Consider the following 18,184-nt stretch of genomic DNA (forward strand, 5'->3'; position numbering starts at 1 on the left):
TGTGATCTGGGGCAAGAGACACCATCCCCCATATCCCAGACTAGGGGTGATTATAAAATTTAAGCTATTAATACAAAAAAATACACAGGCAAAGGAGAAATAATCCAACCATAGAAAGTTATTATGGGAATAGAGAAGACTGAGGTTCATCTTCAGAGGAGGATATTAAAGCAAAGAAACCCTCCTCTACCCTAAAGAGTAACATCAAATGGTCACCTGCCCCAAAAGAATTCATAGAGCTTAAAAAACTTTAAAAATCAAATGAGAGATGGAGGAAAAACTAAAAAAAATAATAATTCAAGAAAAACAAGATTATGAAAATGAAGTGAACCAATTAGAAAAGGAGATCCAGAATATTAAGGAAGAAAATAACACCTTGAAAATTAGAATTGGGAAAAGTACAGCCAGTGAAGTTACAGGAGATCAAGAAATAATTAAACAAAAATATGAAGAATGAAAAAATAGAAGAGTGAATAAAACATTTTTATAAGAAAACCAACTGATCTGGAGAACAGATCAAGAAGAGAAAACATAAGGATAATAGGATTACCTTAAAACTATTATCAGAAACAGAATCTTGATACAATAATACAAGAAATAATTAAAGAAAATTGTCCTGGAGCATTAGAACAAGGTTGGGGGGGAGTAGAAATAAAAAAAAAGTCCATCAAACACCACTTAAAAGAGATCCTATAAGGAAAACACATAGGAATATTATAGTCAGATTCTGAAACTCCCAGTTCAAGGATAAAATATTAAAAGTAACCAGAAAAAATCAATTTAAATATGATTGTTCCACAATTTGAATCACACACAACCTAGCAATGGAGACACTAAAGGACTACAGGTCTTGTAGCACTATATATTGAAGGCATAATAACTGGAGCTCTGACTGAAAATATCATATCCAACAAAGGTAAGCATAATCCTGAATGAAAAAAATGGGCATTTGATCAACTGTCAATCTTTCAAGACTTCATTAAAAAAAACAAACCTTGAAATTAATAGAAGATTTGACATGTAATAGCCAAGAGAAACATAAGGTACATACTAAACACTGATTACAAGGGATTCATTAAGGACAGATCATTTAGTTTTTATGTATGTAAAATGTATATATATCTAAGATTATCATTAGTAATTGGGTAGTTTGTAAGAAAGATTGGGGTAGACCTTAGTATGACATGACTTTAAAAAGCAAAACCATTTAGGAACTCTTAAAAGAGGGATTATTTTATACAAAGAAGGTGCAAGAGGAAGAATCAAAACAGAGGAATTAAATGGGGGAGGAGGACTGGTAGTTCTGGTAACCTACTTTCATTGGGAATGGGTTTAAGACAGAAAAATACATACATACATACATACACATATATAAGAGTATAAAAGTCTTTTAAATTTAGAAGAAATAAAATGGTAAGCAGATAGGAAAGGGGAGAGGATAACGTGGGGATCTCTAGAGGATAGGGTGAGGGAATAGGTTAAAGGTTATAGAAGGCTGTTTAGATCTATGGGAATGGGAGGATAAGTGAAGGATCTCTAGAGGGGAGGGTGAGGGAATAGGTTATAGAAAGCTACAGAAGGCTGTTTAGATTTATGGGAATGGGATGATGGGGAGGGCCCTTTGGAGGGAGGTAGGCTAAGAAATAAGAGGGCAAGGTAGTGGGTAGAAGTAAAGTAGAGGAGTCAGTAGGGATAGGAAACAAGAGATATGTACAAACATATAAACAAAGTTCAGGAGTAGAATTTGTTAGGGAAAGTATATGTCTCTCTATATGTGTATATATGTGTATGCATATATCTATATTTATATAGTAATATATTTATACTTAATTGTAGCCTTCTGCAGTGGGGGGGGAGGAAGGGCAAAAAAAAAACAAGTAAAAAGTGCATAGTAAAGAACAAAAGAAAACTTACAAGGAAGCAAAGAAAAGAAGGACAGCTCTCAACACAATGTGTAGTATTTAATATACAGGCTTTCTTGAAGTGAAAATTTATTATTATATATTTTGAATGCTATCTTATATTCTGCTGTGCACATGACATCCTTTTTTATTTTCTTATTTTGTGCTTAAGTTCAATATTTAAATTTATGATTTCCCCCCTTTATTCTATATTTGTGTTCTGGTGTTTAAGTCTAAAATAAAATCAGAAAATATATATTAAAAATAGCCCTGATATATTCAGCATTTGGCCTGATTAAAAATATTAAATGAAAATTTTTAAAAATTAAAAAATATGAATTGGTCCAAGGCCATGGAAGAGCTCAAAAAGGATTTTAAAAATCAAGCAAGAGAGAGGAAAAATTGGGAAGAGAAATGAGAGTAATGCAAGAAAATAATGAAAAAGTCAACAGCTTGGTAAAGGAGGCACAAAAAATATTGAAGAAAACAATATCTTAAAAAAAATATATATATAAGCCAAATGGTAAAGGAGGGACAAACATCCAATGAAGAAAAGAATACTTTGAAAAGCAGAATTGACCAAATAGAAAAAGAGGTACAAAAGCTCAGTGAAGGAAATAATTCCTTAAAAAATGAAATTGGTAAAGCAAAAGCTAATGACTTTATGAGTCATCAAGACACAAAAAACAAAATCAAAAGAATGAAAAAAATAGGAGAAAAATGTGGAATATCTCATTGGAAAAACAACTGCCCTTGTGGACTGCCTGAAAGCCGTGATAAAAAAAAAAGAGCCTAGACATAACCTTTTTTTTTTTTTTTTGAAGCAATCAGGGTTAAGTAACTTGCTCAGGGTTACACGGCCAGTTATTTCTGGGTGTGGTGCTAAGTGTCTGAGCCTGGATTTGATCCCCAGGTGATCCCGACACTGGAGCTGGTGCTCTTACTCACTGAGCCACCTGGATGCCCCACAGACATAATCTTTTAAAAAATTGTCATGGTAAAATGCCCTTATTTCCTCCCAAAACAAAAACTCCCAGGAATATTATAGGCAAATTCCAGAGATTTCAGGTCAAGGAGACAATATTGCAAACAACCAGAAAGAAATAATTCAAATGTTGTAGAGCCACAGTCAGAATCGCACAAGATTTAGCATTTGCTATATTGAAGGATCAGAGGGCTTGGAATATGATATTCCAAAGAGCAAAAGAGCTAGGATTACAACCAAGAATCACATCCTCAGCAAAACTGAGCATAATTCTCTGGGGGAAAATGGATATTCAATGAAATGGAGAACTTTTCAGAATTGCCAATGAAAAGATCTGAACTGAATAAAAAATTGACTTTTTTTGCTTTTTGGAGGGGGAAAGCAGGACAATTAGGTTAAGTGATTTGCCTAAGGTCACACAGCTAGGAAGTGTTAAGTGTCTGAGACTGGATTTGAACTCAGGTCCTCCTGACTCCAGGGCTGATGCTTTATCTAGGGGCACCACCTAGCTGCCCCTAAAAATTGACTTTCAAATACAAGACTCAAGATGTATAAAAAAGTAAACAAAAAATAGAAATCACAAGGGATTCGTTAAAATTAAATTTTTTATATTCCTACAGGAAAAGGATACTTGTAATTCCTAAAAACTTTCTCATTATTAGGACAGTTAGAAGAAGCATATATAGACAGAAAGTATGTGTTTGAGTTGAATATGAAGGGATAATACCTAAAAAAAATAAAAATAAGGGGTGAGAAAGGAATGTACTGGGAGAAGGGGGAAGGAAGAGGTAGAATAGGGTAAATTATCTAACAAAAGAGACCCCAAAGAGATTTTACAGTGGAGGAGAAGATAGAGACATAATTTGGGGGAACTGTGTGGACCTTACTTTAATCAGGATTGCCTTAGAGAGGGAATTTCTCAGTTGGGTATAGAAATCTATCTTACCATATGGGAAAATAGTGGGGAAGGGGATGAGGTGGGGAGTTGATAGAAGGGAGAGTAGTTTGAGGGAGGCAAAAGTCAGAAGAAAAAATATTTTTGAGAATAGACAGGGTGAAAGGAGAGAAAGAACAGGAGAAAAATAGGGTGGAGGGAAATATATAGTTGGTAATCATTACTGTGAAAAAAAATTACAGCAAGTTTCTCTGATAAAGACCTCATTTCTCAAATATATAGAAAACTGACTTACTATCTATAGTCCCATAAAAATGCTCTTAATCACTACTGTTTTGAGAAATGCAAATTAAAACAACTCTGAGCTACCACCACACACCTATCAGATTAGTTATTATGACAGAAAAAGTAAATGATGAATGTTGGAAGGAATGTAGAAAATTAAAACATCAGTGCACTGTTGGTGAGGTTGTATAGTGATTCAACTATTCTGGAGAGGAATTTGGAACTATACCCAAAAGTCTACAAAACCATGAATACCCTTTGACCAAGAAATACCATTACTAGGTCTGTATCTCAAAGATATATAAAAAAGGAAAAGGACACATGTGTAACAATATTTATAGCAGATATTTTAGTGGTGGCAAAGAATTGTAAATTGAGGGGAAATCTATCACCTAAGGAATGGATGAATGAGTTATTCTATGTGATTGTAAGGGAATGCTATTGTTCTATAAGAAATGAATGGCAAGATGCTCTGAGAAAAACCTGGAAAGACCTACATGAACTCATGCAAAATGAAATGAGCAGAACCAGGAGAACACTGTACACAGTTAACACCAATATTGTATGATGATCTCCTGTGAATAACTTAGTTATTTTCAGCAATACAATGATCCAAGACAGTTCTGAAGGACTTATGATAAAAGCTGCTGTCCATCTCCAGACAAAGAACTGGGGGGACCTGAATGCAGTTCAAGAACACTTTTCTTTTACTTTCATTATTTTTTTTGCATGTTTTTTCTTGTGTTTTTTCTTTCACAGCATGACTTACATGGAAAGATGTTTTGTAAATCGCTTGACTTCTCAATAAAGGGAAAAATTTGGAACTCAAAATTTGAAAAAAAAAGAAAGAAAAATTGTTTTTACATTAAGTTATGAAAAAATAAAATATAAAATTATTTTATAAGCCCTAAAAAAGGTACTGAAGGATGGTTTAGTTAATTGCTTCTACACTAATAACCATGAGAAGTACACAAGTGGGAGGTTGAGGTGATGGCATTAGAGAATCACTACAACCTCTCAGGAATACTCTTAGAATTCTGAAGGAAGATGTAGTCTTAATTGCAGTACTGGAGACTTGCTTATGAGACAGGGAGTTGGGATAAGGATTCTAAGAGTTTTTATTCGACACATTAAATTAAGAAGTTGATCTAATCCAAACAGGAAGAGGGTTTATGAATTAGTATCTCCATATTTTGAACCCTTCCAAATGGGGCAAACAAACAAAACACACTTCAGAGAAAAGGTAAATAAAAATTATTTTCCTTTAGCATTTTTTTAGTTTTTTAAACTCACAATGGATCCTCAATAGGAAAACTCAAGTAAATATACTTGTATGGGAAATTATATGATAAACGAAAAAAATCGAAACCACTATACATACATATGTATATATATATATTTAAATGTAATTACTTATAACTTAAATTATCACAGCAACTTGGAAAACATCATTAAAATTAAGCCTGTGGATGATGAATTTTGTTCTTACCTCATAAGCATTTCAGCTAAACTCTTTGCATCTGGGGAACAAAGAAAACCCAAATAATAGTTAATGTCAGCAAAAGACAAGCAACTTATTAACATTTTTTTTTCTATTTACAATATGTATTTTGGGTTGACTAATTTCTACAATTTCTCCAACCCACATTAGGCAATTAAAAATGGAATTGTTCCTTGTTCAGACCAATATTAATAACAAAGCAGTTCTATAACCATTTTAAATCTCTCTACACATGACTATCATATCTCATTAAAAATTTTTAAGGAGTAGGAAAACTTCTCAAAATGTAATAAGGTTTTAATCATAAATTAATTTTTTGGTCCATCTAGAAAATTCAATTTTATTTTGCACAGATCATAACTTAGAAAAGTTTGCCAACAGGCAAACCCATTATTTTTCTTTTAAAAAATAAATTATTATTAATATTTTTACACCCCCATGATTTCCTCCTGTATCACTCCTCTATCCCTCAGCTTTCCAGGGGGTTATTCCATAAAGGAAATAGTATCTTTTAACAAAAAGAATCAGGAAAAATCAGTACAAATGAAAAAAATACATCAAAAAGTCTGAAAATATGTTCAATATAAATTTATGGACCTCTCGCTATTGCTAAAGAATGGAGTAGGGATGTTTTTCTTTAAAGCCATGCTTTATAATTTTGCAACATTCACTTTTGATTTTTTTGGGGGGGGTGGAGTTGGGGAGTTGTATTGTGAATTTTGAATTGTGAATATTGTTTTCTTCATTCTGCTCTGAATTAATACATGTAGCTTTTTCCATGCTGCTCTGTATTCATCACATTTGCCATCTTTTACAGTACAACTGCCTTCCATTTCATTCTTGTCCCATAGTTTGTTTAGTCATTCCAAACTGATGGGCATTTACTTCGATTCCAATTATTTGTGACCAATTTTTGCAACTATGAACCTGGTAAGTCTAGGAATAAAAAGCAATTCAATTCTTTTACATACATAAAAGAAAGACAGTTTTATAAACATTTTAAGATATCTCAAAACAGTGTGTTTTATAGACCAAGGAGTAATTCAGTTCCATTATTCAGCTTTCTGATAGTTATGTATTATTAGACCATAAGAGTATTAGTAAGCTAACATGAGATTATAATGTTCAGACATATATTAAAGCATATTATTTCTCCCTCCATAAAATAAAATCAAAGTAAACTATGATTGCTAGTTCTTGTTTGAGTACATAAGGTACCACAGTATTGATTATACTTAGAAGGGAAAAGAAACCTAAAAAGTACATATTGGAAAATATACATCAGAATATCTCACTTTCTTCCCTATAATCCCTTCTTTCCTTTAAAACCTGGCTTATCACATTTTCTACACAAAGTCCTAACTTCTAAGAACACTCTCCCTCAAATTAATTTTGTATCTGTTTTGTACCTATTTGTTTATATATCTCTTGTCTTCCACAGCCCCCAGGTGTGGAAAATCAAAGACAGCTGCTATGGAGGAGTATTGGGACCATGGGAAAAGATTTTTGAATGATACCAGAGATGTAATGGCTAACAATTTTTAGAAAGACTCAATAGGTAGCCAGTGGAATGAGTTAGAGAAAAATGGAAGAGAACACTAATTCCTTAGGTTCCTCAGAGTGAGGTAAGGTCCTAGGGATTGTCACTACCTTTATACCAAGTTCTGGGTCAGTATAGGGACTGAAGAAAGGCAGTCTCAGAATGAACCAAAAAATGTAAGAATTCCTTTAGGACTTTTTCTATTCCTATTCTTCTTTAGAGTTTCTCAATTATTGCTATTTGCTCATACTGAGCATGCCTCCATTATTCTCAGTGTGAGATTTACTTCTCATTTTTTTTGGACACTGTTATAATCCATATCTCAAAGCCATATAGCAATACTGGTGGGATGTTGGTATTAAAACATGTTTTTTACTTCCATGGGAAACTTGCGATCATAAATGAAGCATTATAATTCTCTGAAGGCAATCAAACTAATTTTCTTCCTCCTGTTCAACTGTGGCCCCACCTTATTGTTTATTTGTACCCTCTGACCCAGTCATAATTTACTCTATAGCTCTATAGATCATCTCTCCAAATGCATGCTATAATCTGTAGAACAGATATTCTTCCTCCACTTGGTCTTTTCTGCGTGGAAGGTCAGGTCAAATTCCTTTGGATGATTATAGATCTTTTCTAGGACACTCTGTAATGTCCTGGGGCATTTTGCAAAAAGCACAATGCCTTCCACCCACAGGAGCACCCAGAAGACCTTGCCTTCTACTAGAGGTATTACTTCAACCTGAACTCTTTTCTAGACCTCCTTCATCACATTGATGAACAGCATTGTCAAGAACTCATCTCTCTTTGGAACTGTTCCTGATGTTTATAATCAGCATATCCATAAATAGGCACTGTTATATAAGTCTTAAATGATTTTGATCAATGGAGGAGAGATACCATATCCAAAAAGAACATGTAAGGCAGCATTTTGGTCTAATAAATTAAATGTTTTTTCATAATCAACAAACAATAAGCATCAAGAGATTTTACATTTTGTATATCTTTCAGTTAACTGTGAAATGATTTGTACTGTTCAGAGTATAGAAGACTCATAAAGATATAGTTCTGGGAGACAGCACTAGTTTTCTCAGTCATCTTGTTTTGGTATTAAAAAGGCTTAGATAACTTTTCCATTGATTATTCAGTTTCCACTTGTGTCTTATCTATATATCTTTGCCTCAGTCTAACTTTTCCCCATTTTGTTCTCTTTAGTAACATTTCTACATACTCTTTCAGTATATTTGGAATTGTGATCCTACAGTCTGCAATTCTTCTCCACTTATTAAATAAACACTTTGAGAAAGTCATTTATTCTAGATACTTTTCATTCACTCTCCTCTTACTCCCTTCTGAATCTTCTGCAAGTTGGCTTCTAACCTTCAACTGAAATTGCTCTCTCCAAAGTTATCAAAGACTTTTTAGGTGGCAAATCTATTCAGCTGCCTATCCAGCCCTAGTCTCTCTCCTTAGATCAAGTCCTATATCACCATCTGTCTTCTTGACATCTTATACTATGTATTCTGTAGGCATCTCAAATTCAGTAAATACTATATAAACTAAATGTCATTATTCTCTCTACTGCAAAAATTATAATATTTTCCTTCCATACCATCCTCTCAGTCACTTAAACTTACACTGCTTTGGTGTTGATCTCAAGTTCTCACTCATATATACACCACATATCCAATCTGTTGTTCAATTTCTTTTATCTTTACAACATATCCTGAATATGTCTTCCTTTTATTTTCAAAGATATGACCTTTGTTTAGGCCCATGGATGACTGGATTGTTTTTATATTCATAAGACATAAATATTATATTATTGGTATCTTTGACCACTAATCCACCATGTCCCAGTCAGGTCCCAAAGAAATTTTCCTAAATCTGAGATTTGAACACATCATTTCCTACTCAACAATCTCTAATTGAAGTAGCTTCATTACCTTTAGGATCAGATATAAATTCATTTATTTGTCATTTAAATCCCTGCACAACCTGTCCTTTTTCTATTTTGTTTTCACGTGAGTTATTAGGTTATTGAAGCCTGTTGTTCTGATAATTGCTCATTTAGTCCAGTCCACTAATCTACTTTTCTATTTCTTTAGCCAGCATAAAAATTTTGCTCAAAACTGCTTTTTGATATAATTATATTTCTAGAAGAAGATTTCTAGAACCTCTTTAATCCTACATTTTCATTGTTTCCTTTTACATTTCACACTTTTTGTTTTCTAAATGAATTTTGTTATTATTTTCTTTAGATCTAACAAATATTTATATTACTTTTCTTGAATCATTCCCCTGGTAATTATGATTATATAATATCAAACCTGTAAATGAATTGAGGTAGCATATTTACAGCCCATGAGCAATGAATATCCATTGGATTGTCATTAAAAAATTTAAAATTATTTTATAATTGTATTTATATATTTTGAATATGGTACATACTAGTAAGTTGACTGCCAGATAGCATATTTTGTTGTTACTTTAAATAATATTTCTCTTTCTACTCTTTCCTCCTTTGTTTTTATTCTATAGGCTTTTTCCTGGATTTATTTGTATCCGGATATTTAATCTATTAACGGTCTAATCAGTTTCTTTGCTAATTTTGGGGGGTTTTCTAAGTTTCTTCTTTTTTCCCATAGTGTCAGAAAACAGGAATGATATTTGTCTTTCTTTGCTAATGTTTATTTCTATATTCCTCTAGTTTCATTGCTCTTGCTAGGCTTTCTAGAGCTACATCAAATAAAAGTAGACAGTGGGCATCCTTGAGTTACTCTTTGTTTCTCCAGTGAAAATAAAGCTAATTTTAGTTTTAAATACATCTTTAAATGGATTCTTAAATGATTTACTAGCACGAATTATTGTTACAAATCCATCTTTCTGGAATTTCATGATGCATAATAAACTTTTTTTTGGAAACATGTCATTTTCATGCTCTTTGTATCATTCTTTTTACATAAGTATTTTAAAAAAATAAATTATTGGATTTTGTTTTCTTATTAATTATTCTGCTCTCTTTCATAAAGCAATTTGGTAAAGGTGACATAAAGATAAGCAATATTTGCAATTGCTTTGGGACAGAAGGCATAATCTTTTAGTAGACACTCTGTCAGTATACTTCTGTTAGTAGATATATGAATTAGTCCAACCATTCTGGAAAGAAACTTGGAATCATGTTAAAAATTGACTAAATTACTCATACAATTTGTCCTAGGCAGTCTGAATGAAAAAGTTCTCAAATGCCCAGTGTTCATGGTGATACTTTTCATATTACCAAAGAATTAGAAACAAAGTAGTTGACCATCGATAGGAAATGGCTAAATAATTGTGGGATATCACTATGCTATACGGAACATATAACATAAGAAGAGTTTTATGAACTGATGCAGAGTGAAATAAGCTGAATAAGGAAAAAATATATACATTGCCAAAGATTAAAACAAAGCCTCTTGTACGAAAAGGCATGGCCTGAGTGAAGTTAAAAAAAAAAGTCAACCTCATTCTTTGCAGGGAATATACTATCTGATTATTGGTTGTATAATGGAGAGATCTGCATGTCTTTTCAGATGCAGTATAAATGTTGCGTAATTTTGCCAAACTGTTTCTCTCCTGGGTAGATATTTCAAAACTTACTGGATATAACTACTTGAAAAGAATGCAGGCTACATAGACTGGGCCTTGAGATCTATTCCATGGGATTATGTTCTAGGTAAAAGTGTTATATAAAAATATCCCTCTAGGACTTCAAGTAAAAGATTTCTTTGGGTTGATGGACTTCATTAAAGATTTACCATTCAAATGTGTCACCAAGGTAATTGATTAATGTAAAGATAATCATATTGAATGCAGAAAGAAGATTGGGTTTTTGTTTTGCTTTATTTCTATTTATGTGTTTTACTTTATATTGAATTTATGTAAAAAAATGAACATTTCTTAATACTTGATGGAAAAGGAGTGTATTGCTGGACCTGGCATCTGCATCATTCCTTCTCATTTTTTTTCAGGTAAAACATTATGTGGGGCTTCAACTAAAATTTAGGAAAATATGTTTTCTAACTCACTGATATAAAATATCATTGCAAATAAGGGACTACCTTCCAATCCCATCTGTAGCAATGTATAAGAAATTATTTTCAGAGAAAATCTGACACGTGTTCAAAACAAAACTGATTGTCTTTCCCTCAATCCTATTCACCTTACATTTCTATTTTTGTTTTAGGTAGCAACATTCTTCTAATCTCCTAGATTTCTAATTTGTATTATCCTCAACTCCTTTCTTTCATCTCACCTACCTAATCAGTTGCCAAATCTTGCCCTTTCTACATCAACAACATCTTTTGAATCTGACCCATTTTTACTACTCATACAGCTACCATATTAGTTCAATTTCTCATCACCTCTCACCCAGATTATTATTACATCCTCCTAATTGCTCTCTCTACATTATTTTCTCCACTTTAGTATACTCTATGCCCAACTTAATTTTCCTTAAATATAGATCAGACTAAGTCACTCATCTACTCAGTAAACTTTAGCAGTGGTTCTTTATTGCCTTTACAATCAAACATAAACTCCTCTTTTTAGCTTTTAAAGTCTTCTACAATTTGGCCTCAGCAATCTTTCCAGTATCTTTGGACTCTCCCTCCCTCACTCCATGATCCAGTCAAATTGTCCTTTCTATTCTTCATACTTGACACTTCATTTCCTGTCTTTGTGCCTTTTCAGTGGCTCTCCTTCTTGTAGAGTACTTCGCTTCTTTCAAGATACAACCATCTTCTACAGGAAGTCTTTCCTGATCTACCAAGTTTGCCTCCATGTGTCATTATTTTCTTTATTCTCTACACACTTGTATATGTTCTTGTTGTCCCACTCATTAGAAGGTAATCTCATTGGGAATAGGAATTGTTTCAGGTATTGTATTTGTATACCTGCCACCTAGTATTTTTGTATTTGGCACAGAGTTCCTGGCACATAGTAGGTACTTAACAAATGTTTCTTCATTTTATTGAGGTGGTTACAGTGAGATTGAATAGATATAACAGATTCAGTTTTAAATAATTTTTTGATATCATTGTAATTTCATATTACATTTTGGTATCAAGGTACAGTGAAAATATACTAGATAATATACGAGAGTGAATAGTTGACTTCTGAATTCTCTTACCTCTCAACCTCTTCAATCTCTGCTCTCTCCTCCTCCTCCGTACAATCAACAGTAGCACAAATAACAGCAAGACTCCAACCAAAATGCAAGAAATGGTCACTAGCATCTTTAATCCTTCATTAGTTGCCAGTCCCTCCTCATTTTGGACAACTGACTTAATAAGTGGAGGAATTGTGCCTGAAAATAAGTTCATGAAGTTAGATTACTATGAAGAGAAAATGATTTCATTTTTAGAAATAATAAATTATTAGAAAAAAATAAAACAGTGGTACCTGGGATATCTTATAAAATTACTTACTAGGCACATGATGAATTCACTTACTCAACATACTCCTCTCTCCTAAATATAGTACTATTTACTTTTTAGCTCATCCTTTAGTACACTAAATTCATATCTCTGTAACAGATCAGCAGCATTTGTGTCAAATGGATTTCACTTAGCAAGTGGGTATAGGCAATGTTCTACTTGAAGTTTAGGGTACATATGTGGATGACAAAGAATTGATTTGGAATTCAATGTTTTTTTAGACTATTCCTAATTGTACAATCGGTAGACTGTTCCAAAAATAGCAGTCACAAAATTAACAATAAAGCAAGTAGAATAGTTTGGAGGGGGACTTTAACATAAATATCTGTTTGCAGGGGAAAAAGAGCCCTTAAAACCAATTTTCATGATTTGAGGAATCAACCTCTATTTGAGCTAAAGTGGAAAAAATTTTGACTTTCCTTAATGCCTTATATATATGGGTTATCAATTAACTTTCCAAAAGTAATCATATAGTTTTGTAAAGCTACCTTCATATTTCTAGTTGTTGTTAACCTGAATTGTAAAATATGGATTGATTAGATCATGAAGAATCATAAAGAAATCATCAGAGTCATAAAGAAAAACAAGTAATTTATTACAACTCATGGTAGAAAATAATTTTACTGCCTATAGGTACTGTGATAAAAGAAAACTTGTTTTTATGGAGTACTGTATTATTGTAACATCATGAAAAATGCTTTGTTATACTCTGTATTTTAATTTTCCCCAGAAGAAATATGTCCTTAATGTTTAGTTGAATATTAGTAAGGAGATTGAGGGAAAGAGGTTTTGGCTTTCCCCTCCTGTTTTGAAAGTGTTTTTTATTGAAATGGCATCCCATCAAAATGTGTAAGAACTCTGTTAATAGGTACTTGCAGAGATAGAAAGAAAAAAGTATATACCCAACAAGGCAAAATCGTAAGAAGTGAAAACTCTTAGCTAAGGATCTGGCAGAAGAAATAAATCAATGGAAGTAGCAGGGCTCGATTAGGCATAATCTCTGAAGTCAGGACCTTATTTCAAATTTGTCACTGATGTTTTCTCTCTGAGGGTCTGGAAAAGTCATGTGACCTCTGTAAGTCTGTTTCCTCATCTCTAAAATGAAAAGGTTATACTAGATGATCTCTGAGGTTTCTTCCAGTCCTAGACATATGATTTTTATGAATTTTAAATGATTAAATTAAATGATTCTTGCCCCTATTAAGTATAAAATTTGTCAAATAACAAATATTTCTTGCTATCTTCTACTATACAAAGTTTGAGTAGCTAACAACTGTACTCAGAATTTGGGGGGTACCCTTTATTATTGATGATGTTTCAGCAAAATTCATTTTCCCTATATAATTTCTAATTGAAATGTAAACATAAATCATCTTCCCTCTATATCCTTGGGATGGTTTGGTTTAATTGGGTCTTTTGCTATGCTTTTTGTAAATTAAATTTCTTATCCATGAGTTCTTCCTGTTTATGAGGATTATGATCTTCCCCTGTGCTCTAATTTTGCAAACCAGTTGATATTGCAAATCAATGTGATTTTTAAAATATCAATTGATCTTAATCCTCAGCAAAAGATCAAATATTTATTGGTGAAAACAGAATTCTACTTCTGCCTAGGATACAATATGTATATATCCACTATAATGAATATCTTTTTAATATACATGCTAATTGAATGGAAAGCATTATTTTTTTAAAGAAAGCTATTGTTCAATGCCACAGAGAAAGAATTAGGGGAAAAATAGACTATCATCATTAGTAATTGTTTACATGAAACCCCTTAATAAGAATCTTTCAGCATTAATGAAATTATCACCTAAATAAGATTTTTCAGTTCTTAGCTTTATACAGAGATAGCAGACTTTTCCCCTTAAGTATGCAGAGGGCCAATGTAAGCTCAAAAAGCAATCAGCAAAGAACTTAAAAGAGTGACTTTAAAACCCAATAGTAATTATGGCACTTGTTCTAGCTGTGGAGAATGATAGTAGAGAATGATAATCAATTTATGTTCCAGACTCTTAAATTGAAATATAAAGGAACAGGTATAAAATGAAAATGCTTACTGCCATCATAGTTAAGTGTAGCAAATTTGGCCTGTTTCTCTGCACAACCAGCACTGTTGCACACCCTCATTTGCAGCTCATACCACGTAGCCTCTTGTAAATCATACAAAATGTATGACTTGGAAAGTGATGTTCGCTGAGCTGTTGTCCAGACTGTTGTCCCAAATGGCCTATACTCCAGAATAAAAGAAGTGATTGGACAACCACCATCATTCCAACCAATGAGATTCAACTTCACTCGAGTGGTGTTAATGCTGGCAAACAGTTCTTGCTCCTTTGAAAATTGTGGCTCTAGAAAACAGTATATATTTTAATATTAGTATTTCAGATAAAGAAAATAAAAGCAAAAATAAAAGAGGAAGAAATATTCTTGCATTTTCCTTTAAATTGTCTCTTTGAAAAAGTAGTTTAATTTAATTGCTACAGAATTTGAATGATAAGAGTGTGGTACGTATCATATTCATTCTATGGGAGAGAAGCACATGGAGATTTTATTGGCAGCAAAACTATATATACAATGATATCAAACCAGAGACCAGTTTTCAAAATTAAATTTAATGTCATTTAAAATAATTCTAAAAGGAACAAAATAATTGCTTCTGGGTTTCAGCTGACTTGCCCCAATAAATTGACCTGATCAATATTTTCGGTCTTAATTTTCATTGAGATTAAACTTAATGTGTGATGTAGTACATAGTTCCTAATTTGGTATTGGTGTGAAGGACCTCTTCACAAAAAAATCTCTTCCTTATCCATTTAACAATGACTAAAACTCCATTAATTAATCAGCTTATAAAGTTCAAATACTTTCTCATATATAAAATGATGTGAAATGACTGGATAATTTTTAGGGACCTTTCTAGCTCTACTGTTTCTGTGGTTATACTTGGAAGGATCATAATTTACATGATCATTTTCTTTCTAATAGGTACCTGAAACATAAAACACTTGCTGTCTGGGAAGGGAGAGGGAGACCAGGGAACTTAAAGGGAAGTGGGGACACTAACAAATATGAACTTCATAGTTTTTTAATCATAATATTGGTCACAAAGTCCATGTTTTTCCAACATTTCTTATTTCTTCATGCTAGTGAAGGGGTTAAAAAAGTAACTGAAATAACTTTTAAAACTTTTTCTCTCTTTCGCTACACTGATAGCTCTGTTGAATATAGCCAAATACATTCACTCATATCACACACACACACACACACACACACACTCACACACATATATGAAAGACACAACCTTATTCTTCATTAATTCTAATGGGCTAGTGTTACTATCCATAAAATAGAGCAAATAAAGGCAAAAAGAGAATAAACAAACCTTTTCCTAGAGTTTTTGCTTCTATGATTTCACTTATGCGCCCAGGTCCTACTCCATTTTGAGCAGTAAGCGTGAACTTATACCAGGTGCCACACTTCAAACTTTCTAATCGATAAGAACGTTCACTAGGGCTGATAGGAAAACTACCCCACTGCTCACTGTTATCTTCTGAGTACTGCAATATATATCCTTAAAGAATAAAAAACAAGTTAGCACCATTTGGCATCAGGTAGGTAGCTTACTGAATACTTTTCAATTTAAGGAAATTATTTTTTTTTAATTTTCAAATAAAGTAAATCATTCAAAGGGATTGGTATTTCATCGCTATTGTGAAATTGAAAATTGATTTCTAATTATATTTTGTTAAGACTTAATATTCCTTACTCTCTCCAGTTTACTCAGGTAACTTCAGGTCACTTGGGTCACAATTGTACTCTTGTGACTTATATCTCCTTCCTAGTCTTTTGATTTGTACCTTCACACTTGTAACTTCACCCTTCACCCACATTTGGTAGAAACTTGCTTAACCTAAAGGTTAAACTGATTTAATTAAAGTTATTGTGGCAATTCCCAAATTCCTTGAATCACATGTTTTGTTTATGGTTCAGGGTATTTCAGATGGGGAGGTCCAAATGTAATATCAACATGACATGTTTTTATTTTCTATCCAATAAGAACAAGATATATTTATGCTGCTGAAGGTTTTGCTTTGTCATTTTGTTAATAGTGATTATTAAAAAGACCCTGTCTGCCCTCACTTGGGGTCTTTGGTCATTGAGAGGCTGTTGAGTCTATCTGTTGGCAGTTGTTAGCCATGCTAATTAATTGATCATGCTCAGAATGTTGTCTCTTAGAATTTCTCTTGCAATGCTATTCAAAGAATGTTATAATTAATTTCAATTGATGTAGGCATAGTCAAGATGACAGAATGAGGAACTCCTTGATAAAAATCTAGGAAATGGGCCTGTCCTAATTCTGTTCAGAAAAAAAAAGAAAAATCACACTGAGTTATCTTCCTAGTCAAAGGTAACTTAGGAGGAGAGGAAGAGAGGTCTGCAGACACTAAGGACTGGATTTGGCCAGGGATACAGGTGGGTTATGGAATGGCATACAGGCACAAAATAGGACTGAAACAGGCACCAGGGCAGTGGGTCAAAAAGGGATCCCAAGTGACTCCTGAATTTGTACTAGGTAGAGGAATTTTACCATCTGGCACCTTTGTTGCCTACTGCACAGTTCTGGGTCATAGATCTAGAGTGGAGAGCAACTGTAGTGATGATTGGCCCTAACTGTATACTTAGCAAGCAACAAACTGCAGAAGCAAACAGTAAACTGTTTGGTACTGATGACAGGATCAGAGTATAGCATCCCAGATCAAAGTGGACTCAGCATTTCAGTTACTTTAAACCTAGAGAGACTCCCAGTGGACTAAAAGTGGTTGAATCAAGCAATATTCTACTGAAACACTTGATGAGGGACAAGTCAACATATCCAAACCTGGGTATGGAGCTCATATAAGGAAGGCAGTAACTAAATCTCCCTCTAAATTTTGTGAGTACTGAAAGCTGGAGCTGTAGAAGAAGCAGCAGAAGTATGTGAAAAGGCAGCTCCTCAGGCCAGATATCCCCTTCCTCCCACAGAATTGTGCAAAGCCCAGAACTAACATAAAGTACAAAGTCAATAAGTTGGTTAGAAGACTGAACTAGCAAAAAAATCCTATCATAATGTTATTGCTGCAATAGGGAAACTCTAAAACCAAACACACAAGAGAATGACTCAAAATCTACAAGAAAAGCCTAAAAAACATAGCTTGAACACAAGTCTGGTGAGAATTCCTAGGGTTAAAAAGTGAAAGCAAGAGTTTAAAATGGAACTAAAATGATTTTTAAAAGCAAATTGAGAACAGTAGAGGACAAACATGGGAAAAGAAGCAAGGGCAAGGGAAGAATGATATGAAAAGAGAATTAATAGCTTGGAAAAAGAGGTATAAAACTACTTAACTCCTTGAAAATTAGAATTGGCCAAATGGAAGCTGATGACTCCATGAGATATCAAGAAATGTGCAACAAAGTCAAAAGATTGAAAAAGTAGAAGAAAATAAAAAAAATGAAGTTAAAAGAACTGACCTGGGAAATAGATAGAGGAGTAATAACTTAAGAACAATTGGACTGCCTGAAAACCATGAACAAAAAAAAGAGCCTAGACATTATATTTC

At 33.2% G+C, this 18,184-nt stretch overlaps 1 protein-coding gene across 1 annotated transcript in view; it reads right to left on the bottom strand.

Annotated features, from left to right (window-relative positions):
- The window catches only part of DSCAM (DS cell adhesion molecule), an 870,593-nt gene that overhangs the window by 54,768 nt on the left and 797,641 nt on the right, over positions 1-18,184 (bottom strand). The window contains exons 25-28 of the mRNA XM_069074855.1: positions 15,970-16,158; positions 14,645-14,935; positions 12,278-12,454; positions 5,556-5,586 (exon numbers count right to left, since the gene is read on the bottom strand). Of these exons, the coding sequence (XP_068930956.1) occupies positions 5,556-5,586; positions 12,278-12,454; positions 14,645-14,935; positions 15,970-16,158 (688 nt within the window). The remainder of the gene's footprint in view (positions 1-5,555; positions 5,587-12,277; positions 12,455-14,644; positions 14,936-15,969; positions 16,159-18,184) is intronic.

This window comes from Petaurus breviceps, unplaced genomic scaffold (assembly GCF_028583685.1).
Source record: "Petaurus breviceps papuanus isolate PSGF00001 unplaced genomic scaffold, PetGlider_PUasm1.0 90897, whole genome shotgun sequence".
NCBI lineage: Eukaryota > Metazoa > Chordata > Mammalia > Diprotodontia > Petauridae > Petaurus > Petaurus breviceps.